This window comes from Felis catus, chromosome B2 (assembly GCF_018350175.1).
Source record: "Felis catus isolate Fca126 chromosome B2, F.catus_Fca126_mat1.0, whole genome shotgun sequence".
Lineage (NCBI taxonomy): Eukaryota > Metazoa > Chordata > Mammalia > Carnivora > Felidae > Felis > Felis catus.
Window position 1 is genome coordinate 29,565,119 of NC_058372.1, and position 26,780 is coordinate 29,591,898.

A 26,780-nucleotide genomic window follows, 5' to 3' on the forward strand; every position below is an offset into this window, starting at 1 on the left:
TGAGACCACCATGGCATCTACCACCACTGCTGATACCACTAAGGCCACCACTGATCTCTGACAGCAGTGTGGTGTCTACCTTGGCCTCTGAGGCAATGACAGTATCCACTAAAGTCTCTGACACCAGAAGAATCTGTGCCCTCCGCAGCTATTCCAATGTCTGGAGAGACCCTAACTGTCTCACCTACAGCTTCTTCTTTTTTCTTTAACTCACCCCTTTATTTAAAAAAAATATTTATTTATTTTGAGAGTGAGAAGGAAAGAGAGAGAAAGTGTTTAAGTAGGGGTGGGACAGGCAGAGAGGGAGAGAATCCCAAGCAGGCTATGTGCTGTCAGCATGGAGCCTGATGTGGGGCTCAAACTCACAAACTGTGAGATCACGACCTGAGCAGAAATCAAGAGCCTGCACCTAACCAACTGAGCTACCCAGGCGCCCCTCAACGACAGCTTCTATGGGCACCACAGTTTCTTTCTCAGAATCCGGGTCCATCATATATTCTTCAACAGATTCTGGCAACACTGAAGCTTCCACCTCACCTTTTGGACCTACCACAGCCTCAGAGGTCACCACACCTTTTACTTTGGCCTTATCACCTACCTTGGCCTTTACCTCTGCCTCTGAGGTCCCCACAGTCTCCACTAGTGTCTCTGGACCTTTCATGGTCTCTTCTATCACCCTGGTGCCCACCAAGGTCACTGACTTTTCTACTCAGACCATCACCAACACAGCTTTATCGGGTACTGACCACCATGTCTTCTCTAAGCACACACATTTACCTCCAGTGACAACCATCACCTTTTTGCCTGTTTCTGTCATTTCTGCTCTAGACTCTAGTCAAGCCACCACTCCTATTAGATATGATTCTGTTCCCTCTTTTTGAATCTTACTTATTTCTGTTCTGGTCTCACTTTCTTTTGTTCAGTGTTCCTCATTTCCATCCCAATCAGATTCTTTGCAAATAACCGCCCCCCCCCAACACACACACATTAATTATATTCCATCACTTCTGCCTAGAGGGAACTCACCTCAACTGCGACAAACATCTCAGTTTGTTAGATGTTATCACTTCTGTGCCAAGCCCAATCAGCTCTGTCCCACCCACCGCCTGTGACATTGCCACCTCATCTTCAATGTATTGAGCGCTGGCCCAGGGGCTGCTAACTACACTTCATGGACCAAATCTGGCCTGTTACCTGCTTTCTCAAATGAGGTATTATTGGAGCACAGGTGCACGTACTCCTTTACGTCTATAGCTGCTTTCCAGCTACTTTGCATACTTGTGAGAGAGACTTTGTGACTCAAATAGCTTAAACATATGCCACCTGACGACGCTTTACAAGAAGAAGTTTGCCAACCCTTGCTCCAAAGTTAATTAAGACCAAAGTGATTTTTTTTCATATTCTTCCACTTGCTCTGAATAAAATCACCTCTGCACTTGCCATCAGCACTCATGGAGAATGTGATTCAACCCATTTTGTTCTGAGCCACTCACTGCTATTCCAGTGACTGACACTGCTCTTGTATCAGGGTAACCACTTCCAGTCTAAGCACAATCCTTGCTGCCAATGCCACCTGCTGTATGTATTAGTTCCCCCCGCCTTATTCTGAGCCAGCCTCTCCTGTCCCTAGGGCCAGCCTCCTCCCTGTGGGTCAGGTTCTTCCACACAAGTTCTGAGCACACTCACCTCACCTTTGTTGACCACCACGATTGTGTTAGATTATGTAACCTGTGCTCCCAGCCATGGCCACTGTCTCACCCCTGAGTAAATCTGAGTCCATCATCCCGTCTTCCAGCAATGTCCTTATGCCCAGTTGAGTACATCACAAGAACATCAGACTCTGCCCCTTTTATCCCGGCCCACCTTCTCTATTTGGGTGATCACTTCTAAAATTGAATAAATCTTCTCCTACATCAATCACAGTCACATTTCCTCAGTCTTAGCCTTCACCATCACCAGTGGACATAGTCTACGTCCTCTTCTCTAAGACACTCACCTCTACTCTGGGGACCATGGCCTCAGGTGAATCACTTGCTAACATCTCTCCTCTCACCACAACAGCTCTTCTCAAACCACCACTCCCATTAGTGGGTTATATCAACCTTTCTTCTCTAAGTACACCCGCCTCCCTTTTGATTACCTGTTTCCTAGGCACCAGGACTCTGGAGTCAGGAAAACTACCTCCCCCCACCCCATCACCATGGCCCTTGCAATGGACTCTACACCCCCTGCCACCAGGAATATTGTCCCTGAGAGAGCCCCAAATGCTCTTACCTGGGCACATCCACTGTTGGAGCACCATCTACCACCTCTGTTCCAGGTACCAGGAACACCAGGATGAGATCCACCCAGGAGTCAATCTCCACTCCTGGAAGAAGCATTACCTCCCCCCAAATAGGCCCAGTCACCACAGGCACAAACACAGTTACCAAGAGTCAAATGCCAACAAATGAGAGTAAACAAGTGGATATTTGTACCCCAGGGCATCATCCTCATCTGTCTAGAGTCGTAGTGACTATTGGACTGTTAGTGGGACTGAGTTTCTGTATGGTGAGTTACTGTGAGTAGAGATGCAGAAACCATCTACATGATGGATCATGAGTGGGAATAGGATAATGAGAACTGCTAGGATGTTCAGGGCAGGAAAGCAGTTTGTGGAGATCACATACACCCTAGCCCAGTCAACACAAGAGCAGCAGGAGCACACCTGTAGTCTCACAAAGTCAGCTTTGTAAGGTCATTGCAATAAGAGAAACTGTACACCATAGAGACTAAGGAGCTTTGTACCAAACTAAGGAAAAGAGTCATTATAGTATTGGGAGAGTGTGGAGTTTGGGTCAAAGTTAAATGAAGCAGAGTGTTCTTAAGCTCACAACTATGCAGGATGAGTACAGGGTCAACAACTGCTCCAGACTGTGAACTGGACTTGGTTTCCTTGGGGATGACAAAGTTACAATAGATGGGAAATGCTGTATAGTTGACCCCTCACAGTAAATAATCTGTATAACTTTAGTCTCCCCCCAAACTTAACTACTAACAGCCTACTGTTGACTGGAATTCATACCCATAACATAAATAATTAACACATATTTTGTATGTTATGTGTATTATATACTGTATTCTAAAAATAAAATAAGCTACAGAAAAGAAAATGTTAAGAAAATTCTAAGGATGAGAAAATAGATTTACAGTATTGTACTATATTTGTTGAAAAATTCTTCATATAAGTGGACCAGCACTGTTCAAACCCATGCTGTTCAAGGGTCAAATGTATTCAGAAACTCTTATCTGCCCCTTGGTTGGAAATCGAAACTATTTCTCTGTGTTAAAGTAACTTAGATTCTCCAGACAAGAATAGGATTTGCTTCTTACTAATATAATTTCAAACAGGAAATTTGTGATAGTCTATGTGTTTAGAGAATCAAATTTTTCATTGACAAAGTCACTGAAAGTAAGTCACTGAAAGATGGGGGCTGTTATGAAGGCTTACAGCTGCAATGTGTCTTTGGGGAAAATATTCTTTCCTGTGAACCTTGCAGCTGGCTTTATCCATGTTGTCATTCCAGCCTGAGGAATGGCAGGACAGACTGTTACTTTCTCAGTGTGTTTTTCATTTTCCTAAATAGCATGATATAAAGACCATGATATAAAGAAAATGTGAATTACAGATGTAGTGAGAAGCAGTAAAAGGAAGAAGAAAGGTGAAGTGGAGTCTATGGGAGAGGTAAGTGTATGAGTCTATGTGCTGTGAATGGAAGACAGTCAAGAATACAAGGGCAAGCTTATATTTTATAAGGTTGCTGAAAACAATAGCACTGGAAAAAGGATCTTTAGAAAGTGATGAACATTTGAACTTCCAACAGGTTTTTCATTTCCATGGCAGATGTTGCTTCTGAAGGTGAGGAGGTGAAGATGTGTTCTTTCCCCTTCCTTTTGTGATTTTACCCAAGTGAAAGGAAATTCACTTTTCTAGGTACCTCTTAACACAGCTCAAACAGGCTGGACATTTCAAAATACTTCACTAAATACTAAAAGGGCAGATAAGAAGGAAATACCCTTCTCAAGGACAGAAACCACAGAAACACCCACTGTCTTGTAGGGGAGGCTTCTGATGCTCTGAGAAGTGACATGTTTTGAGGCCCAGAGCCCCCTGCAATTCTCTGTGGTGTGATGCCCACATACTAGTAGCAGACTGCATCCCTGCATTCTATTCTCTATCCTGGTCTTAATCTTCTATTTTAATGTATTTTTCTTGTTTTATCTTTAAATATATATTTATAATTTCCTCTTTTGGTTTTATGTATTCCTTGAAGTAGTCTTCAGCATTTCTAGAGTGACCCACAAAAATAAATGAGAAATTTACACACTAGCCACAAATGGCTGGCATAATTTCCAATCGGTTTACTTGAGTTTCTTACCTCAGAATCTTGATTGTTCACCATGGTGACAACAAAATACAACTTCCCAGCCATGAGCAATTCTTCAAATGTTTAAAATAAAGATGTAATAGGAGCACCTGGGTGGCTTAGTCGTTGAGCGTCTGACTCTTGATTTTGGCTCAGGTCATGATCTTAGGGTCGTGGAATAGAGCCTCGCATTGAGGCTCACTCAGCATGGAGCCCGGTTAAGATTCATTCTCTCTCCTTCTTCTCTCTCTTTCTCTCCCTCTCTCTCCCCCTCAGCTCCTCTCTCTCCCTCTCTCTCTCTCAAAAAAAGATAAAGATGTAACAATAATAACTATTAACTATTTACTAGGTGCAAGGTCCAGAGCTGAGAGTGCAAAATAGCCGTGTCCTTCTTTTACTCTGTATAACCACCTTGGGGGAACATACTTTTATTATTCCATTTCACAGACTAGGACACTAGAGTCAGAGACTAAGGTAACTTGCTGAAGGTCACAGGGCAAGGCTCCAATCCAAGTCGGCTTGACTGAAGAGCCCATGCTCTTAGCTACAGTTTAAAGCCAGTTCTTCAACTTTTGGCTCTTCATGGGCCTTCCCTTATCTTTTTAAATTTATTTTATTTTGTTATTTTATTTTATTATTTTTATTTTTTAATTTTATTTTTTAAATTTACATCTAAATTAGTTAGCATATAGTGTAACAATGATTTCAGGAGTAGATTCCTCAATGCCCCTTGCCCATTTAGCCCATCCCCGCTCCCACAACCCCTCCAGTATCCCTCTGTTTGTTCTCCATATTTAAGACTCTCTTATGTTTTGTCCCCCTCCCTGTTTTTATATTATTTTTGCTTCCCTTCCCTTATGTTCATCTGTTTTGTATCTTAAAGTCCTCATATGAGTGAAATCATATGATATTTATCTTTCTCTGACTAATTTCGCTTAGCATAATACCCTCTAGTTCCATTCATGTAGCTGCAAATGGCAAGATTTCATTCTTTTTGATTGCTGAGTAATACTCCATTGTATATATATACCACAACTTCTTTATTCATTCATCCATCGATGGACATTTGGGCTTTTTCCATACTTTGGCTATTTTTGATAGTACTGCTATAAACATGGGGGTGCATGTGTCCTTTCGAACCAGCATACCTGTATCCCTTGGATAATTACCTAGTAGTGCAATTGCACCACTTAGGGTGGTTCTATTTTTAATTTTTTGAGGAGCCTCCATACCGTTTTCCAGAGTGGCTACAGCAGCTTGCATTCCCATCAGCAATGCAAAAGAGATCCTCTTTCTCCTCATCCTTGCCAACATCTGTTGTTGCCTGAGTTGTTAATGTTAGCCATTTTGACAGGTATCAGGTGGTATCTCATTGTGGGTTTGATTTGTATTTCCCTGGTGATGAGTTATGCTGAGCATTTTTTTCATGTGTCAGTTGGCCATCTGGATGTCTTCTTTGGAGAAGTGACTATTTATGTCTTTTGCCCATTTCTTCTCTGAATTATTTGTTTTTTGGGTGTTGAATTTGATAAGTTCTTTATAGATTTTGGATACTAACTTTTTATCTGATATGCCATTTGCAAATATCTTCTCCCATTCTGTCGGTTGCCTTTCAGTTTTGTTGATTGTTTCCTTCACTGTACAGAATCTTTTTATTTTGATAAGATCCAAGTAGTTCATTTTTGCTTTTGTTTCCCTTGCCTCTGGAGACGTGTTGAGTAAGAAGTTGCTGCAGCCGAGGTCAAAGAGGTCTTGCCTGCTTTCTCTTCGAGGTTTTTGATGGCTTCCTGTCTATGTTTAGGTCTTTCGTCATTTTGAATTTATTTTTCTGTATGGTGTAAGAAAGAGGTCGAGGTTCATTCTTCTGCGTGTCGCTGTCCAGTTTTCCCAGCACCACTTGCTGAAGAGACTGTCTTTATTCCATTAGATATTCTTCACTGTTTTGTCAAAGATTAGTTGGCCATACATTTGTGGGTCCATTTCTGGGTTCTCTATTCTGTTCCATTGATCTGAGTGTCTGTTCTTGTGCCAATACCATACTGTATTGATGATTACAGCTTTGTAGTATAGCTTGAAGTCTGGGATTGTGATGCCTCCTGCTTTGGTTTTCTTTTTCAAGATCGCTTTGGCTATTCGGGGTCTTTTCTGGTTCCATACAAATTTTAGGATTATTTGTTCTAGCTCTGTGAAGAATGCTGGTTTTATTTTGATAGGAATTGCATTGAATATGTAGATTGCTTTGGGTAGTATCAACATTTCAACAATATTTGTTCTTCCTATCCAGGTGCATGGAATATTGTTTCATTTTTTTTGTGTCTTCTTCAATTTCTTTCATAAGCTTTCTATATTTTTCAGTGTATAGATTTTTTTTTTTACCTCTTTGGTTAGATTTATTCCTAGGTATTTTATGGTTTGTGGTGCAACTGTAAATGGGATCGATTCCTTGATTTCTCTTTCTGTTGCATCAATGTTGGTGTATAGGAATGCAACCGATTTCTGTGCATTGATTTCATATCCTGAAACTTTGCTGAATTCATGAATCAATTCTAGCAGTTTTGTGGTGGAATCTTTTGGGTTTTCCATATAGAGTATCACGTCATCTGCAAAGAGTGAAAGTTTGACTTCCTCCTGGACGATTTGGATGCCATTTATTTCTTTGTGTTGTCTGATTGCGGAGGCTAAGACTTTTAATACCATGTTGAATAACAGTGCTGAGAGTGGACATCCCTGTCTTGTTCCTGACCTTAAGGGGAAAGCTCTCAGTTTTTCTCCATTGAAGGTGATATTAGCGTTGGGTCATTCATATATGGCTTTTATGATCTCGAGGTATGCTCCTTCTATCCCTACTTTCTTGAGGGTTTTTATCAAGAAAGGATGCTGTATTTTGTCAAATGCTTTCTCTGCATCTATTGACAGGATCGTATGGTTCTTGTCCTTTCTTTTATTGATGTGATGAATCACGTTAATTGTTTTTCAGATATTAAACCAGCCCTGCATCCCAGGTCTAAATCTCACTTGGCCGTGGTGAATAACTTTTTAAAAGTATTGTTGGATCCGGTTGGCTAATATCTTGTTGAGGATTTTTGTATCCATGTTTTCAGGGAAATTGGTCTATAGTTCTCCTTTTTAGTGGGGTCTCTGGTTTTGGAATCAAGGTAATGCTGGCTTCATAAAAAGAAGAAAGTTTCCAGTTTTCCTTCCATTTCTATTTTTTGGAACAGCTTCAAGGGAATAGGTGTTAACTCTTCCTTAAATGTTTGGTAGAATTCCCCAGGAAAGCCATCTGCCCTGGACTCTTGTTTTTTGGGAGATTTTTGATTGCTAATTCAATTTCTTTACTGGTTATGGGTCTGTTCAAATTTTCTATTTCTTCCTGTTTCAGTTTTGGTAGTGTATATGTTTCTAGGAATTTGTCCATTTTTTTCAGATTGCCCATTTTATTGGCATATAATTGATCATAATCTTCTCTTATTATGGTTTTTATTTCTGCAGTGTTGGTTGTGATCTCTCCTCTTTCATTCTTGATTTAATTTATTTGGGTCCTTCCTCTTCTTTTTGATCAAATTGGCTAGAGGTTTATCAATTTTGTTAATTATTTCAAATAACCAGCTTCTGGTTTCATTAATCTGTTCTACTGTTTTTTGGTTTTTGGTTTTTTGGTCTTGATAGCATTAATTTCTGCTCTAATCTTTATTATTTCCTGTCTTCTGCTGGTTTTGGGGTTTATTTGCTGTTCTTTTTCCAGCTCCTTAAGGCATAAGGTTAGGTTGTGTATCTGATATCTTTCTTCCTTCTTTAGGAAGGCCTGGATTGCTATATACTTTCCTCTTATGGCCACCTTTCCTGCATCCCAGAGGTTCTGGGCTGTAGTGTTACCATTTTCACTGGCTTCCATGAACTTTTAAATTTTCTCTTTAACTTCTTGGTTAGCCCATTCATTCTTTTGCTAAAGAATGTTCTTCAGTCTCCAAGTATTTGTTACCTTTCCAATTTTTTTCTTGTGGTTGATTTCGAGTTTCATAGCGTTGTGGTTTGAAAATATGCATGGTATGATCTTGATTTTTTTGTACTTGCTGAGGGCTTATTTGTGTCCCAGTATGTGGTCTATTCTGGAGAATATTCCATGTGCACTGGAGAAGAATGAGTATTCTGCTGCTTTAGGATGAAATGTTCTGAATATATCTGTTAAGTCCACCTGGTCCAGTGTGTCCTTCAATGCCATTGTTTCCTTATTGATTTTTTGATTAGATGATCTTTCCCTTGCTGTGAGTGGGGAGTTGAAGTCTCCTACTATTATGGTGTTACTATCAATGGCTTTCTTTATGTTTGTGATTAATTAATTTATATATTTCGGTGTCTCCACATTTGGCACATAAATATTTACAAGTGTTAGGTCTTCTTGGTGGATAGACCCCTTAATTATGATATAATGCCCTTCTTCATCTCTTGATGCAGTCTTTATTTTAAAGTCTAGATTGTCTGATATAAGTATGGCTACTCTGGCTTTCTTTTATTGACCATTAACATGACAGATGGTTCTCTATCCCCTTACTTTCAATCTGAAGGTGTCCTTAGGTTTAAAGTGGGTCTCTTGTAAACAGAATATAGATGGATCTTGTTTTCTTATCTAGTCTTTTACTCTATGTCTTTTGATTGGAGCATTGAGTCCATTGACGTTTAGAGTGAGTACTGAAAGATATGAATTTATTGCCATTATGTTGCTTGTAGAGTTGGAGTTTCTGGTGGTGTTCTCTGGTCCTTTCTAATCTTTGTTTCTTTGGGTATTTATTTATTTATTTATTTATTCATCTTTTCTCCCCTCAGAGAGTCCCCCTTAAAATTTCTTGCAGGGCTGGCTTAGTGGTCACAAACTCCTTTAATTTTGTTTTTCTGGAAACTTTTTATCTCTCCTTCTATTTTGAATAAGAGCTTCTCTGGGTAGAGAATTCTTGGCTGCATATATTTCTGATTCAGCACATTGAATATACCCTGCCACTCTTTTCTGGCCTGCCAAGTTTCTGTGGATAGGTCTGCTACAAACCTGACCTGTCTTCCCTTGTACGTTAAGGACTTTTTTCCCCTTGCTGCTTTCATGATTCTCTCCTTGTCTGAGTATTTTGTGAATTTGACTATGATATGCCTTGTTGATGGTCAGTTTTTGTTGAATCTAATGGAAGTTCTCTGTTCCTGGGTTAGGAAAGATTTCTGCTATGATTTGCTGACATAACCTTTGTACCCTTATTTCTCTCTTCTGGGACCCCTATGATTCTGATGTTGTTCCTTTTTAATGAGTCACTGATTTCTCTGATTCCTAAATCGTGCTCTTTGCCTTAATCTCCCTCTTTTTTTCTGCTTTGTTATTCCCCATAAGTTTGTCCTCCGTATCGCTGATTCTCTGTTCTGCCTCATCCTTCCTTGCTGCGTGGCATCCACTAATGATTGCAGCTCAGTTATAGCATTTTTTTTATTTCATTCTGACTACTTTTTACCTCTGTTATCTTCTCAGAAAGGGATTCTAATCTATTTTCAACTTCAGCTAGTATTCTTATTATTATGATTCTAAATTCTGGTTCAGACATCTTGCTTGTATCTGTGTTGGTTAAGTCCCTGGCTGTCATTTCTTCCTGCTCTTTCTTTTGAGGTGAATTCCTTCATTTTGTCATTTTGAAGAGAGAAAAGGAATTAATAAAGCCAATGGAATTGGACTTTAGGCTCAGGACTTTTTTCCCTTGCTGCTTTCATGATTCTTTCCTTGCCTGAGTATTTTGTGAATTTGACTATGATATGCCTTGTTGATGGTCGGTTTTTGTTTAATCTAATGGGAGTCCTCTGTGCTTCCTGTATTTTGATGTCTGTGTTTTTCCCCATGTTAGAAAAGTTTTCTGCTATGATTTGCTGACATAACCCTTGTACTCCTATTTCTCTCTCTTCCTCTTCTGGGACCCCTATGATTCTGATGTTCCTTTTAAATGAGTCACTGGTTTCTCTAATTCTTAAATTGTGCTCTTTTGCCTTAATCTCCCTCTTTTTTTCTGCTTCGTTATTCTCCATAAGTTTGTCCTTTATATTGCTGATTCTCTGTTCTGCCTCATCCATCCTTGCCGCTGTGGCCTCCATTTGAGATTGCAGCTCAGTTATAGCATTTTTTATTGCATCCTGACTAGCTTTACTTCTGTTATCTCCACAGAAAGGGATTCTAATCTATTTCCGACTCCAGCTAGTATTCTTTTAAAAAAATTTTTTTTTCAACGTTTATTTATTTTTGGGACAGAGGGAGACAGAGCATGAAAGGGGGAGGGGCAGAGAGAGAGGGAGACACAGAATCGGAAACAGGCTCCAGGCTCTGAACCATCAGCCCAGAGCCCGATGCGGGGCTCGAACTCACGGACCGCGAGATCGTGACCTGGCTGAAGTCGGACGCTTAACCGACTGTGCCACCCAGGCGCCCCCAGCTAGTATTCTTAATATCGTGATTCTAAATTCTCGTTCAGACATCTTGCTTGTATCTGTGTTGGTTATGTCCCTCACTGCTGTTTCTTCCTGCTCTTTCTTTTGGGATGAATTCCTTCATTTTGTCATTTTGAAGGGAGAAAAGGAATTAATGAGGTAGAAAAAATTAAAATTAAAAATATTAAAATTTAAAAATATTAAAATTAAAAAATTAAAAACAAACATACGCACACAAAATTGAATAAATGATGCTAGATCCTAGGTGTGTTTTGGTCTGGGTGTGAAAGGGGCTTGATAGATTAGAGAAAAAAAGGGGGGCGGGGGAGAGAAATCATTTGAAAATTTGAAAAAATGAATACACTGAAGTAGACTAAAATAAAATGATGGAAATAAAATAGTATTTGAAAAAATTTACACAAAAGCAACAAATATAGTAAAAAACATTAAAGAAAAATACTTTTAATAAAAATGAATTTTTTCCTCTTTCTGTATTCAAGAAAAATAAATGAAAAAGAGAAAAAAGAAGAAAAATGAAAAAAAATTGAATAGATGGACCAGCTAACAGACTGAAATACAACTGAAATACAAATTACTTTGTTTTCCCCTAGAATTCAAACTATGAGGTGCTTTATAGTCCATAAACTAAGCAGGCGGTGAGACTTCTGTTCTTGAAGAGGGAGGATGGCCCACTTGGGCGGGGCTTAGTGTAATGTCTCCGTTCCTCACTAGATGGTGCTGCTTAGCTTACTGGGGTGGATTGTTGTCGTGCTTGTGGGTGTGTATGCACATGTGCAGGAGTGGTGAAAATGGCGTCACCCAGCTACTCAGTCTCTAGTATTGGAACTCTGTCCTCCCTGATCAGCAATTGTGCACCCGTCCTTTGTCTTCAGCTTCTGTCCACTCCCCGCTTTTACACAGTCCATGACCAAGCCCCAGGCAGCACCTCCCTCCTGAGTTTTGTCTCAGATGTGGCTGTTTTTCCTGACCCCTTACTTCTGAGGGACTGCAACTTTGAGCCATTCTGCCACTCTGTGGAGGGTATCCCTGAGCAATGGCTGGGTGCTGGCTGCATCCAGGAATGTTCACAGGACTGTGCTGCTGCCGATGCCCAGAGACTGCAGCCAGGTGCCAACCCGCCCCAGAAAAAGTTTGCGAGATAGTGTAGCAGCAGCATTTCAGGGATTATGGAAAATCACAACACACATCTGGCACTAGACTTCACCCTTAATGACCTTGTTCCAGCACCAACGAATGTGGTTGTTCTCTGGGGTCTGCTGGGATGAGGTGGCCTCATAACTTCTACCAAACATCCTTCCAACAGTGGAACTGCTTCTCCCCGTGTGGCCAAAGAATCTCCTGGACCCCACTCTGCTCCTGGGGATTCGCCCTTCCCACCAGAGCACCAGCAGGTATCGAGCTGTGGAGTTTCAGACTCTGCACTCTCCCTTTTATAGTCTTAATGGAATTTAAACCCTCTCCTTTCTTCTTGGTCCTTTCTCCTTTCCCCCTTTTTAGTTCATTCCTTGTCGCTGTTTCCACTTTCTCTCCAGCTGCTTTTGGGGAGGGGTGCTTTTCCCATATTCTCCCCCCTCTCTGTCCTCTCTCTGCATGCAAAAGTGGCTCCCTGCCCTCCGTGGCATCTCTCTCCCCATGTTCACCTCTCCATGCCTTGTACCTGCTGAATTCTGTGGTTCAGGCTGTGCAGATTGTTGTGTTAATCCTCAGATCAGTTTTCTAGATGTGCAGGATGGTTTAGTGTTTTCTGGCTGTATTTCAAGGACGCAAGACACACAAAAAACTTCCATGCTGTTCTGCCATCTTGGCTCCTCCCTCCCTTATCTTTTTTTAAAACTGAAGTATTATTTACAAGAAGTCCACACATTTCAAATGTACAATCTGATTAATTTAAACATGTGCACACACCCTTATAAAGTTCAAAATATAGAACATTTCTATCATTTGAATAGTTTTCTGTGTGTGTCCTGCCAGTCAACCCAGTACCTGCCCAACCCAAAGTAAATACTATTCTAATCCTTATTTTATGAACTTTCATTTCTTCTTTTCCTGTCATCATAGACATGCAAATTTCTTTGTTGATTAGCACAACAAAAGACTCCCTATTTCTGGGAGACTCTATTGCCTAGGTACAGGATGTGGATTTACCCTTGTCTTGAGAATTTAGTGGCATATAACCTTACCAAAGTACAGGGCAAGATCATAACATTTACATACAGACTATGTAAGTGCAATAATTGGAAGGCTGTTTTCTCAGAAGAGTGAGTAAATAATAAGAAGAGAACCAGCAATATCACACCTACAAAAAAAAGCATAAGAGAGAAAACAGACAGAAAGTTAAAATTTGTGATTTTTTACAATCTAGGAAGGTTTAGTGATATCAAAGGAAAAGATTTAATTCTAGTAATATATGTTTTTTCTCTTTTAGAAGGACTTTTCTTTTCCTCTGATAAAGAGAGGCATTTAATACCTCCATAATTACAGAATTGGCCTTGGTCCAGACCTGGACTCAGGACTGAGCTCTGGGATGTTCCATAATTGGGAAAATAAACTGGTTCATGGGGGAACACATGGATTTGGACATGGAGGGGGCCATGATGTGGACCATGAATTGAGCCACACCTATGACAGTGGTTATGTCATGAATCACGGCAGAAGTCATGGACATGGAGGAGGCCATAACAAGAGCCATGAAATGGATCACAGAGGAGGAAGACAAGGAAGCCATGGATGACAAGGGGAGTATGGACAAAGACTGAACAATGGAAGATATTCTAGGAAAGAAAATATTGGGGAAAAAAGCAATCATGAAAAAGAAGGCAGTGATGATAAAATGGGTCAGGACGTATTTCCAAAAAATCTTCAGGAAATTGGCCTTTGAGATGGTCATGATCAAGGTCAAGAAAAAGAACCAGAGAAAAGATCACAAAGAGCTTAACCAACAGGCCAGCCAGAAAAATAGAGAAAGATTCTAGAGGAGACCTGCAGCTTTCTCAAGTTTACATGTGAGCTCAAGTGAAAATATTCCCTGGGCTTAACCATAGTTCAGAAACTCTTAGGAGGTCACAATCTCAGAACAATTTCTCTTTGATCTCCTGATGAGCAAGTGATAATAATCTATGTGCTTTCAGCTTTGGATTTCTACTTTTTAGTTTCCTTGGGATGCAATGCAACCAGTAAGAGAAAGAATAGTATTATTACGGCTTAAAAACCAAACCAAAACAAAACAAAACCTCGAGGCACCTGCGTGGCTCAGTTGGTTAAACGTCTCTCTCTCTTTTTAATTTTATTTTTTATTTTTTAAAATTTACATCCAAATTAGCATATAGTGCAACAATGATTTCAGGAATAGATTCCTTAATGCCCCTTACCCATTTAGCCCAACCCCCCTCCCAAAACCCCTCCAGTAACCCTCAGTTTGTTCTCCATATTTATGAGTCTCTTCTGTTTTGTCCCCCTCCTTGTTTTTATATTATTTTTGTTTTCCTTCACTTATGTTCATCTGTTTTGTGTCTTAAAGTCCTCATATGAGTGAAGTCATATTATTTTTGTCTCTCTCTGACTGACTAATTTCACTTAGCATAACTACGTGGATGGAACTGGAGGGTATTATGCTAAATGAAAGTGTCTATTTCAGCTCAGGTCATGATCTCACAGTTCCTGGGATTGAGTCCCATTTCGGGCACCATGATGACAGCATGAAGCCTGCTTGGGAGTCTCTTTCTCCCCTACATCTCTCTCTGCCCCTCCCCACTCATGCTCTCTCAAAAACAAACATTAAAAAAAATACCTCATAATATTTGTGGTAGCCAGATCAGTTGTTTGTAGTTTGGACATTCTTTCCCCCTTTCTCCTTTGTTACTGAGTGCTTACTACGTGCTAAGCATTGTACTGACTTTAAATGCATTATCATATATGATTGTGAAATTTGTAATCTCAAAAACAATCTTTTGAAAACTTCCACTTTTCTGGGAATATAGTGAATAAAGTATGTTAACCACTCCTCTTAACAAAAGCAACAAAAATTGCCAGTTAATATAGAAAAAAATATTTGTAGCTCTATCAATTAGGTAGATAGTAGGTAGTATTTAGATCAACAATGGAGAGAAAGCAGAGACTGACAGAGGCTCAAAGAGAGCTCTGAACCAGCCTTTGCATTGAGGGTATCTGCCAAATCTGGTTAACATAAATTTATCTTCTCACAGCTTCTTAGCAGGTAGGGTACAGGAGACAAAGTCCAAGGCCTGAACAAAGAGTGCAGTCTAATAGGAGACCCTAAATAAAGCTGAGATATTAATGGTTAAAGCCTAGAATATGGTTAAACTAGAATAAAAGGACCTTGCCCATGGTGCACACTGGGGACTGAGAAGAATGTCTACCTTGAAATTGAACATTGAGTAGAGGGGCAGGGGTGAAAAATCTCCCCAGAGGATTTGTAATCGCATGGCATTCTTCATTTGTTTTTGTTTTTGTTTTTTCTAAGTCGGAGGAAGGTAAATCTATTGAATCATTTTGTAATAAAAGCAAAAATTTAAAAAACACTAATAGCAATATGTCTCAGAGGAAAATGGCAGTCCTTTCATTGTATGCTTAAACCAGCAGCCTAAAAGGACAGAAACAACACAGGTTAAAACCTACTGTTGAGTTAATTTCTAAGACTTCCACCAAAAAAAAAAAAATGAAAAAATAAAAATAAAAACACCTATCATACTAGATGCTGAAAGCAAGGTTTTCACACCAGAGACCTCTCCTTTATTAAAAAATGAGATCATATCGAGGATATCTTGGCAAAACTATGTCAGTTGATCTTATGTCATTGACTCCAGCTGTGGAAATGGTTTTTGTGGCTGGTTGCAGAGGCAGATTCCAAAAGCAGTGGGAAGTCACTCTCTGTATCAGGGTTGAATCCTGACCATGGAGTTGACTGGTGAAAGGTACACAAGAGGCATTCTTTTTTTTTTTAATATGAAATTTATTGTCAAATTGTTTTCCATATAACACCCAGTGCTCATCCCAACAGGTGCCCTCCTCAATGCCCATCACCCACCCTCCCCTCCCTCTCATCCCCCATCAACCCTCAGTTTGTTCTCGGTTTTTAAGAGTCTCTTATGTTTTGGTTCCCTCCCTCTCTAACCTTTTTTTCCCCCTCCCTCATGGCACAAGAGGCATTCTGCAGGCACCTGCTAGCAGCCTGATCTTCACTGAACTGATGTCCTTCCTTCCTTTTAAATTTTATTTTAGAGACAGAGAGAGCGAGTGTGAGTCAGAGGAGGGGTAGAGAGAGAGGGAGAGGGAGAGAGACTCTTAAGCAGGCTCCAGGCCCAGTGCAAAGCCTAACTCCAGGCTTGACCTATCCACTTTGAGATCATGACCTGAGCCGAAATCAAGTCAGACACTTAACTGAGGCACGCAGGCCCCCCAACTCTCTCTCTTTCTCCCTCCCTCCCTTCCTTCCTTCTTCCCTCCCTCTTTCTTTCTTTATTCTTTCTTTCTTTCTTCCCTCTTTCTTTTTCTTTCTTTCTTAGTTGAGGTATAATTGACATTGAACATGATAGTGGTTTCAGGTGTACAAAATAATGATCTGATATTTGTATATGTTGAGAGATGATCACCACAATAAGTGTAGTTAATATCTGTCTAGATTTGTAGCTTCAACATCATGAAAACTAGGTGACAGGAAACCATCTTAGAGCCACCTATTATTTTCCAGGTCTCCTTCATCTTTGGGAAGATTCTTCTTCTCTACTTCTTTGTCTCTTCCAAATGCCATGTGACAAGTAAGGAGAAAATCACTGGGATGTGCTACAAATTAAAATCCTAAAATACGCTGGCTACTACATATATATGTTTTTATGTTTTCCTTTTTGTTTTTCCTCTGTCCTTTATAATTTCATGCTTACTATGTGCCAAACACCATCCTAGTGTCTTTAAATACACTATCATTTATTTGTCAAAAAAAATCCAGTGAGAACTTAAATTTCTGTTTCTGTAATGGACTAAGTGTGTTGACTTAAAATACCTTGAAGAACTTAAAATGGTGGACTAAAAATCGTCTTAAATGAATCAGTGAGTTGGTGGGAAAGTAAGGAATGCTAGAATTAAAGGCTAAGCTAAGGTAGGAACCCAAGAAGGTAAGAGGAGCACTGAAGCCAACGTTAGCCAAACCCAGTGAACTTTTCTGGTAGCACAGCCTCAGTCCGACTGACTAGCCCAGGTGAGGACTCTCACAGTAGACCCTCACATAAGCCTGCAACCTTCAGGGACTGTAAGCTAAAAATAAACCCACTCTTCCTCTCAGGAAATGCAAACAAAATTGCCTATCTCTAAACTTGGCATGGGGGAAGTATCTCTGGAGAAATAACTTGTAACCACATTCTTTACATGGCTTGTAGTTCCAAATCATGGGTTATTCAAAAGACTTGAAGCCTATAATTTAATTTGGCCAAAACATGCAAATTCTCTATGGAAGGTCAAGCCCTCATCTTAGGCTTCAAAGTACTTCTACAGATACCTTTGCAAGAAAAACAAATTCAGTCATAAATCTCAAGTACAACGATCTCAGTCAGAAACCATCAGTGAAAGCCAGCAAGAAACAAAACACAAAATAGACAGCAAGATCAGATCCACAAAAACTAAAGGTATTAGAATTCATAAATACAGAATATAAAGATAGTAGGTTTATTCACACTGGTCAGAATGGCTAAAATGAACAAATCAGGAAACTATAGATGCTGGCAAGGATGTGGACAAATGGGAACCCTCTTGCACTGTTGGTGGGAACGCAAACTGGTGCAGTCACTCTGGAAAACGGTGTGGGGGTTCCTCAAAAAATTAAAAATAGAGCTGCCCTATGACCCAGAAATAGCACTGCTAGGAATTTACCCAAGGGATACAGGAATGCTGGTGCACAGGGGCACGTGTACCCCAATGTTTATAGCAGCACTTTCAACAATAGCCAAGTTGTGGAAAGAGCCTAAATGTCCATCAACTGATGAATGAATAAAGAAGATGTGGTTTATATATAAATGAAATATTACCTGGCAATGAAAAAGAATGAAATCATGCCATTTGCAGCAACATGGATGAAACTGGAGGGTATTATGCTAAGTACAATAAGTCAGTCAGAGAAAGACAGATATCATATGTTTTCACTCATATGTGGATCTTGAGAAACTTAACAGAAGACCATGGGGGAAGAAAGGGGGAGAAAATAGTTACAAACAGGGAGAGAGGCAAACCATAAGAGACTCTTAAATACAGAGAACAAACTGAAGGTTGATGGGGGAGTGGGGAGAAGGAAAAGTGGGTGATGGGCATTGAGGAGGGCACTTGTTGGGATGAGCACTGGGTGTTGAATGCAAGCCAATTTGACAATAAATTATATTAAAAAAAACAAAACAAACAAAACAGAATGAAAGCTCCAGGAATACAGAAACTATATAAAATAAATAAATAAAAATAAAGTAGGTAGGTTTAAATGTGTGTCATGGCTTTATGGTTGTCCACTAATATTCATTCTCCATCTTTAATGATAATATTCTCAAGTTTTAGTTGATCAGAAGCCCACTCTGCTAGTCTGCTAGTCACTATATTCTCCAGTCTCTCTTTCAGCTTACTTTAGATGTATGACTATGTTTGGCTGGAGGTGTGTAAACAACAATAATCTCTGATGAAGTTAAAAATTAAGACAGAATTAAAAGACTTGGTAACATTAGGATATGAGTTGGGAACTGGGTAATAGAATTCCAAGATTCTTCTATTGTTTTGAAAGAGACTAAAGACACTAATTATATATATATTCTAATAAGTATGCATGCAAAAAAATTTAGGATTATGTCTAAGGAGTGGAATCTGGACTTGAATTCAGGACCTTTGCCTCCAAATAAGTCTAGAGGGGAAAGAAAAGGAATTCTTAGAGTGCTATTGGCCTCTCAGCCATAGAATGGGATTATGGGATTGCTAGGTGTCTAGAGCCTTCCCTGTTATTGAGCAATTCCTCACACTTCAGCCTCAGGAACTGCCCATCCCAGCTGCTACGTTGATCTGCATCAGCCTTTTCCAGCCCACTTTGTCCCCTCTTGACTCACTTCTTCACATCTTCAGCCACCTCCTGCTTCTTTCAAACAGGTCTTATGTGTCAGGGATATTTGTTCACCTACAAATAAACTATCTGAGATGTTGCTTCTTCCACAAAGTTTCTCATTAATGGGAATGAAGAGGGGTGCCTGGGTGGCTCAGTCAGTTAAGCGTCCAAATTTGGCTTAGGTCATGATCTCATGGTTCGTGGGTTTGAGCCCCACAACGTACTCTGTGATGACAGCTCAAAGTCTGGAGCCTGCTTCGGGTTCTGCATCTCCCTCTTTATTTGCCCCTCCCCTGCTCATTCTCTTTATTTTTAAAAATAAAAATAAAAATAAAATGGGAATGAAGACAGCTGACTTGGCCACACAGACTGTGCGCTGAAACTCCCATCAATCCATCTCCTTCACCTTGGCCACAAGATGCCTTTCCCATGAACCCCCAAAACTCTCTGCTTATTTGGGTCTGTTCAGTCCTATTAATTTAGGGGACTGTGTGTCCTTTGCTGTTACATCTGTGTTCAGACCAATATGAAGTTTCTAGAGAATTTGGACTATATATCTCACTCCCTCAACAGACTTGAAGTCTCCTAATTGGTGTTTGTGGTATATCCTACTGAGAGATACTTCATTAGGCTAAGGAGAAGGAACATCTGAAGGATTCCAGGGCAGAGAAAATCCTACAGATTCCTCTGAAAACAAACAAGAGGGGAACTTCTATGGTGGAGGATCAGAGAGGGAAATTATACCACCCCTTCACCTGCTATGAGCCTGATGAGGGGCTTGTTCTGCACATTTTACACTCTTCATGCCCTCAGCCTTAATGCTCCAGAGACCCCAAAGATGGCTTCATCAGCCCCTGGATCTCTCTTTCCCTGTTCATTCAGTGTGCACAGTTGAGTGCTTACTGCATACCCAGTAATGCTCCATCTGTCTTCTGTCTTTAACCCAGAAGCCCAGATACCTAGTTCCTGCTAGGTCTCATATTTGAGTCTCATATTTCCATTTGATTCAGAAATTTGGGGTACCACCCCCTTAGCTCACTTCATTAGGGCTATTTCCTTGCCAAAGCAGACACACAGAACTTCTTGGCCAGGAAACAAAGTCTTGCAGTAGAACAGGTTTCTGGCCCCATCTCTGCCTTAGAGGGTAGGTCCCTTCCACTCTGACAAACTTAATCACTTTATATTAGTCTACTTCCTGCTATGACCCAGCCAGTTCAGTGCCCTGCCTAGTGTGATCATGTCATTCTCCTTTCTCACCTTCCTCTTGACCCCTAGTCTATTCCTTCCCAGGCTCAGTATTGTTTAATTTCTCACAGTTGGCAGAGGAATAAGTCATCTTCCCTACTCCTCCCCAACACATATGAAACTATAAAGGTCCTTGAAGCTCATCCACAATAAAGAAAGAGGCAAGAACATTGCGTGGAAGAAGCTTAAGGAACCCAAGCATCCAGTCTTCTGCCCACTAGGCTGAAAGTTCTTCCAAAGAACAAGTACTTAAGAGACCCAAGTTTCTGGAAACTCTAGCTTTTACCTCTTCACCTTGAACTCTCCTTTCTCAAGAATCCTGTTCTTTGCCTTCTAGATCTTGGCCACAACTGGGATTTGGGTATCTTACCTTCCAACCACAACAAGACAGATCAAGATGTACAAAGGACACATTATCCTTAAGTGTTGGCTACTATTGCATCTCCTACTTTTAGAAACTGGTAAGTGATTTCTTTTAAAAGTGGGTGATCTGAGAACCTTTTAGGTGTTTTAGGAGATGCTGACCACTGCTAGGACTAGCTCTGGTTCTCTTCCATAGAATGAGGATCAATTGTTTTACCCCAATCACTTCAATATAATTAGGTATCACCCAGGAGGCAGTTAGAACCCAGGGATTAAAACTGTAGACTCTGGTCTCAGATTACCTGTGTGTAGATCATGGCTCCAATGTTACCTGTGTACTTTGGGTGAGTCATTTAACTTCTCTGTGCCTCCACTTCTGCATTTATAAAATGGTAATAATCTGTGGGTGGCTGGGGAGTTAAATACTAAGAACAGGAAGAGTTAACTGTTGTGTCATTCCTAGTCTTGGTCATCTCAGTTTCTTTTAAGTTTTACTCAAGATTCTGATCTTAACCCCAATTTGTACCATATTGCTGATATGGGGGAGGGGCTTCCCCCCATAAAAGTCTAATCCTATGTTAGTTCAAATAAACCTGAGGAAAAAATACACATGTGTGGAATGAGGTGATAGGTACCCATGTTACAGTTAGTGGTAAATGAGTCACAGATTAATTTTGGTTATCTGGAAAAGGTTGTGTATCTTTGTTCAGTGTTGTGAGTGGAAAGAAATAGACACAACTTTAACTCAGTCGGTTTACCCAAGGTTGAAAAGATGTGCTATACATTATAGACATTAATCCTGGGAGATCTTATATGTTTAAACTACATATAACATATTCTTCTCCAGCCTCTGGTATAGAGATCAGGAATCCCTGGAAATTTAATGCATATGGAATTACCCAGCCCCTCATTGAAAGGTCCCATCTCAAACTCTGATTCATTTAATCCTAGAGTAGTATGCCTAGGAATCTTTATTATTAACAAGCTACTCAGACAATTTTGATGTAGATATTTTCTGAATAACACTAAAAAATACTTTCTAGGAAAGGAGCAATACTATTTTAAATGAATTAGTATATACTAGTTTCACCTGGCTTTTGCAATTCCTTTATAATACTTCTTATCTGTATTGGATCTTATATAGCAGCATATGGAATAAGCTTACTGCCAGTGAAACTAGGTTATGTAATCTTGGTGTTGGGGATGGGTGGGGAGGGCAATTTAGCATTGTGGCTGAAAGTGCAGATCCAATAGCCTGGGTACAAATTCCTGCTCTACTACTCTGTATAAACATGAGCAAATGTCAACATTTCTAAGCCTCAATTTCTTCTTCTTAGCTGTTGATAACAATAATATCTAGTTCATAGGGCTGTTAGTGAGCATCAAAGAGAATTATCCATGTAATGAATTTAACCAAGCATTGAGCAGAAAGTATTTATGCTCAATGTATATGTTTGTCATCATTTATTATTATCAGCAGGTGTAACACCCAGTGCGTTTAGCACATCAGGCACAACTTCTGGTGGGACCAGTATAACCTCCAGCACTAAATCCAGCACAGCCTCTGGTGGAACCAGTACAATCTCCAACACTGGATCTAGTGTGATTTCTAGTGGAACAAGTATAGCCTCTAGTACTGTATCCAGCACAACCTCTGGAGGGAACAGCACAGTTGCTAATACTGGATCGAGCACATCTGGTGTGACCAGTATGGTCTTCAACACTGGATCTAGTGTGACTTTTAGTGGAACCAGTATAGCCTCCAGTACTAGATCCAGCACAACCTCTGGAGGGACCAGCATAGCTGTCAATACTGGATCCAGCACAACATCTGATGGGACCAGTACAGCTTCCAACACTGAATCCAGTGTGACGTCCAGTGGTTCCAGCACAACCTCCAATACTGAATCTAGCACAACCTCTGGAGGGACCAGCACACCTGTCAACACTGGATCCATCACAACATCTGGTGGGACCAGTACAGCCTCCAGCACTGAGTCCAGTGTGACCTACAGTAGTTCCAGCACAACCTCCAAGACCGAAACTAGCACACCCTCTGTAGGGACCAGCATACCTGTCAACACTGGATCCAGCACAACCTCTGGCAGAACTAGTACAACCTCCCAAACTAGACCCAGTGTGACTTCCAGTGGGTCTGGCATAACCTCCAATACTGAATCTAGCACAACCTCCAGAAGGAGTAGTACACCTGTTAACAGTGGATCCAGTGAAGCCTCAGGTGGGACCAATATAGCCTCCAACACTGGATCCAGCACAACTTCTGGTGGGACCAGCATGCCTGCTAATACTGGATCCAGTACAACCTCCAGTGGGATAAGCACAGCTGCCAGTCCTGGATCTGGTGAGATCTCCAGCAGGACCAGTGTAGCCTCCAACACTGGATCTAGTGTGACTTCCAGTGGGACCAGCACAGCTGCCAACATTGTATCCAGTGCAACCACAGGAAGCTCTGGCACACATTCTCCAACTGGAACACACACAACTTCCAATGGCACGAGTGCTACAACTTCAGTGAATGAAGTGACACCCAGTGGGTCCCTGAAACCATGGGAAATCTTCCTCATTACTCTGGTCTCTGTTGTAGTGGCTGTGGGATTCTTTGCTGGGCTCTTCCTCTGTGTGGTGAGTGCCTAATATGTAGGAAAGTGCCTGGGGGAAAGAGTAGCAGGAACATAAGGGAGTGGGATATGAAGAGTAGGGCCACCAAGTTGGGGGGTGGGTAAGAAGGAAAGAAATATCAGGAGAGTGTTACTAAAGAAAAGTAAGAAGTTAGGGGTGCCTGGGTGGCTCAGTCCGTTAAGCAACTGACTCAGCTCAGGTCATGATCTCATGGTTCTTGAGTTCGAGCTCTGTATCAGGGTCTGTGCTGACAGCTCAGAGCCTAGGGCCTGTTTCAGATTCTGTGTCTTCCTCTCTCTCTCTCTCTCTCTCTCTGCCTCGCCCCCAACTCACACTCTGTCTCTCTCTCTTTTTCTAAAAAAAATAAATAAACATTTAAAAAATTAAAAAAAAAAAGCAAGAAGTTAGAACTGGAAGAGCCAAAGTGCAATGGGAAACTACTGACTTGTGGAAAAAGAAGGCTGAAAGAAGGAATAAAGTCTAGAGGAAGGAATACTAGGTGAGAGAGATGATATGTAGGGGAAGACGATTACAGAAGGAGTCCATGGTTAAAGCTTGGAACAGGGGGATACAATTCTGAAATGATTCATCCTTCTTTTTCTAGAGATATTCCCTGTCTCTGAGAAACGTCTTTGACACAGCTGTCTACCGTCCCCATGGCTCCAACCTTGGCATGGACCCTGAAGGGTATCACGGAGTCCACTACAGCTCTAGTTGGAGGCCTAACTGGTTCTGGAGGAGACCAGTACCCTCAATAGCCATGGAGATGAGAAGGAGATACAATGGGCCCTGAGTGGCCCCTGAAGCCATAGAGCCACTTTTTTCAAGGAGAAAGTTGACCTGGGAGACCAGAGACTTCAGTGTCCTTTCATTTGTCCCCAGGAGTCCCCTCCCAGCTTTGTTTGGGTCTCTGACAGCCTTGAGGAAGACATTCCCTCTCTCTTGATTTTAACAGACTGTGGAAGAAGGAGATTCTGTTGTCATTTAGCTAAGAAATAAACACATCAAAAATATATGACAGAGAGAATCTGTGTGCACATGAGTGGATGTCTACAGTGGTGAATTGAATTTCCCAGTTCTGTGAGAAAGCTCCCATGCCAGAACCCACCTGGCATTCAAAATCTCCACAACAAAATCCAGGGACCTCATTCCTACCTGTCCCCTTTCTCTAATCTTTATTGCCCCAAGCAGGACCCCTGTGTTTCTGAGCCTCACCCAGATTGACAGGAGAATTGAATTGGGAGAGATGAGAAGGGAGGGCAGGTGCCAGGATTCTAAGGACTCACTGTATTAGGTCTCTGGTACACAGAGATTATGTCATGGCACATAGAGAACCCAAAGCATGATGAGGTGGAGAGATGCAATTACATGTGCTGTGGGGCAGGGCATGTTCACTCAAAGTCGTAGTTTCCACGGCATTTAAATTTGCCCTAGACCAGGGTTACTTTTCAGAATGAAGGTGCGAGTTGACACTTTTCTCTTTCACAGTGCTCTTTTCAGAAGCAGAAAAGTGAAAGACTTTCTAGATTTATCCTTTCTGTCTAAGGTCTAACCTTTCTAGAGGCTCATGGCAGAGTAACCTGGGGTAAAGCCTGATATTCTCATGAGTCCTCTCCCAGAAGGGCGGCACATATCTCTTTCATGGGTGCAAGGAAGAAGCCTACATGTTTCTACAGGTCTTGGAGGACAGAGGGGAGCTACTTTGGAAGGTTGAGTCTCTCCAAATCCACAAGGCATTGAGAGAACTCCCACCTGGGACAGAGCCCTCAGAGAGAATGAGCAGTTTGTTGGGAGATTCACCCCAACTTATAGTAATGGAAATGGCTCTGCCTTCTAATACTTACTGGATTTCTTTAGTGTCAGCAAACCTGCTCATCCTAATCAATGAGGCCACACTAAGCCCTATGCAGGCCCATCATCATCGTTGTCGTCGTCGTCATCATATCATCATCTCATGTAAAGGGATCCAGCACCAGAAGGAGAAGTTGAGGGTTGAGGACCCTGAAAAGGTGCCTCCCACTGGTGTAAACTGTGGAAAGCATACTGTGAATAGAAAATAAATGATAACACTAAGTGAAATAAGGCAATCAGAGAAAGACAAATGTCATATGATTTCACTCATATGTGGAATTAAGAAAAACAGATAAACATAGGGGAAAGGAAGGAAAAATAAAATAAAATAAAAACAGAGGAGACAAACCATAAAAGACTCTTGGATGTAGAAAGTAAAGTGAGGGTTGATGGAGGGAAGTAATGGTGGGGGATTGGTTAAATGGGTGATGGGCATTAAAGAGGGAACTTGTTGGGATGAGCACTGGGTGTTATGTGTAAGTGATGAATCACTAAATTCTACCTCTGAAGCAAAAAAAAAAAAAAAAAAAAAAAAGAACTAAAAAAGGAGAGAGAAATAAAAGAAAAGAAAAAGAAAGAAAGAAAAAAGAAATGAGACCAGGCAAGGGAATCCATTTATATAATTAAAAGTTCTAAACATGGATTTTCAAGTTTAAAATTGTAATGGACAAATGGAAAGAGACTGGCCACTGTTGGGAATAAAATCAGTAACCTGGAAGAACAAGTGGGAAAAATAACTCAATTATACACAACAATAAAGAAATGAAAAACATCCAGACAATAGAAGACACTTAGAGAATAGATTTAGGAAGACTAACATGCAAGTAATAAGGTTCAAAACAAAGGAAAAAGAAACAAATAAATGGTTGAGAAGGAAATGAACAAAGAAGAAAGAGAAGAAAGATTTGAATCTGCAGATGTAAGGGCTCACCAATTACAGCTCTGTAAATATAATAAAAATCATTGACTTACCTATTTTAAACAAGTGAACTATATGGTATGTATGTTCTATCTCAATAAAGCTATTAAAATATTACCAGGCATATAGTTGAAATAAAAATTTTGATTTCCAAAGATAAACAACAAATGACTCAGTGATGGACACTTCAACATGGAGAAAGATGGAAAGGCAAAAAAAACATGGTAAGCAATTTATCTTGTGATTAATTCACATGGTTATGCTGTGAATATCTTACTACTCTCAGCACCTGGATAGGGTGTGTATGTAGAGTTTGGAAGCATCATCAGGCAGCTTTCATCATGGAATACACTTACATGGACTACACATGTTTTAACTTGACAAAGCCACAGCTCACCAAGCATATTTGACCCAAGAAGAGTCTAGGAAGTGGACAGAATTAGTGCTGCCCCTCTAGATCTCATGCTTTTGTACTGTTGGTCTGGCACAAAGATCTTTATTTTTTAAAAATTTTAAGGTTTATTTATTTATTTTGAAGTAGTGGTGTGTGTGGGGGGAGGGTACAGAAAGAGGGAGAGAGAGAATCCCAAGCAGGCTCTGCACTGACAGCGTGGAGCCTGAGGCAGGGCTCAATTTCACGAACGCTAAGATCATGACATGAGTCAAAATCAAGAGTCAGATGCTTAACGGACTGAGCCACCCATGTGCCCCAAGTACAATGATCTTTAAATGGAGTACTTCCATACCCCTGGAAGTACATAAAGACTTTCTAAAGAATATTATGCAGGCATGGGATATTGTACAGGGA

The 26,780-nt window shown here is 40.7% G+C and overlaps 1 protein-coding gene across 3 annotated transcripts; it reads left to right on the forward strand.

Annotated features, from left to right (window-relative positions):
• The first annotated feature begins 20,261 nt into the window (after nt 1-20,261).
• Nucleotides 20,262-25,340, forward strand: MUC21 (mucin 21, cell surface associated). Of its 3 annotated transcripts, XM_019830186.3 has the most exons (4): nt 20,262-20,444; nt 20,537-20,660; nt 22,040-23,205; nt 23,807-25,340. In XM_019830186.3, exons 2-4 carry the CDS (start codon nt 20,597-20,599, stop codon nt 23,993-23,995), a joined length of 1,419 nt encoding a protein of 472 aa, XP_019685745.3. In that variant the 5' UTR covers nt 20,262-20,444; nt 20,537-20,596; the 3' UTR covers nt 23,996-25,340. The 3 variants fall into 3 exon arrangements, with proteins under 3 accessions (XP_019685745.3, XP_023109508.2, XP_019685746.3); XM_023253740.2 differs by having other exon boundaries at nt 20,262-20,660; XM_019830187.3 differs by having other exon boundaries at nt 20,262-20,660; nt 22,043-23,205.
• Nucleotides 25,341-26,780: the final 1,440 nt, after the last annotated feature.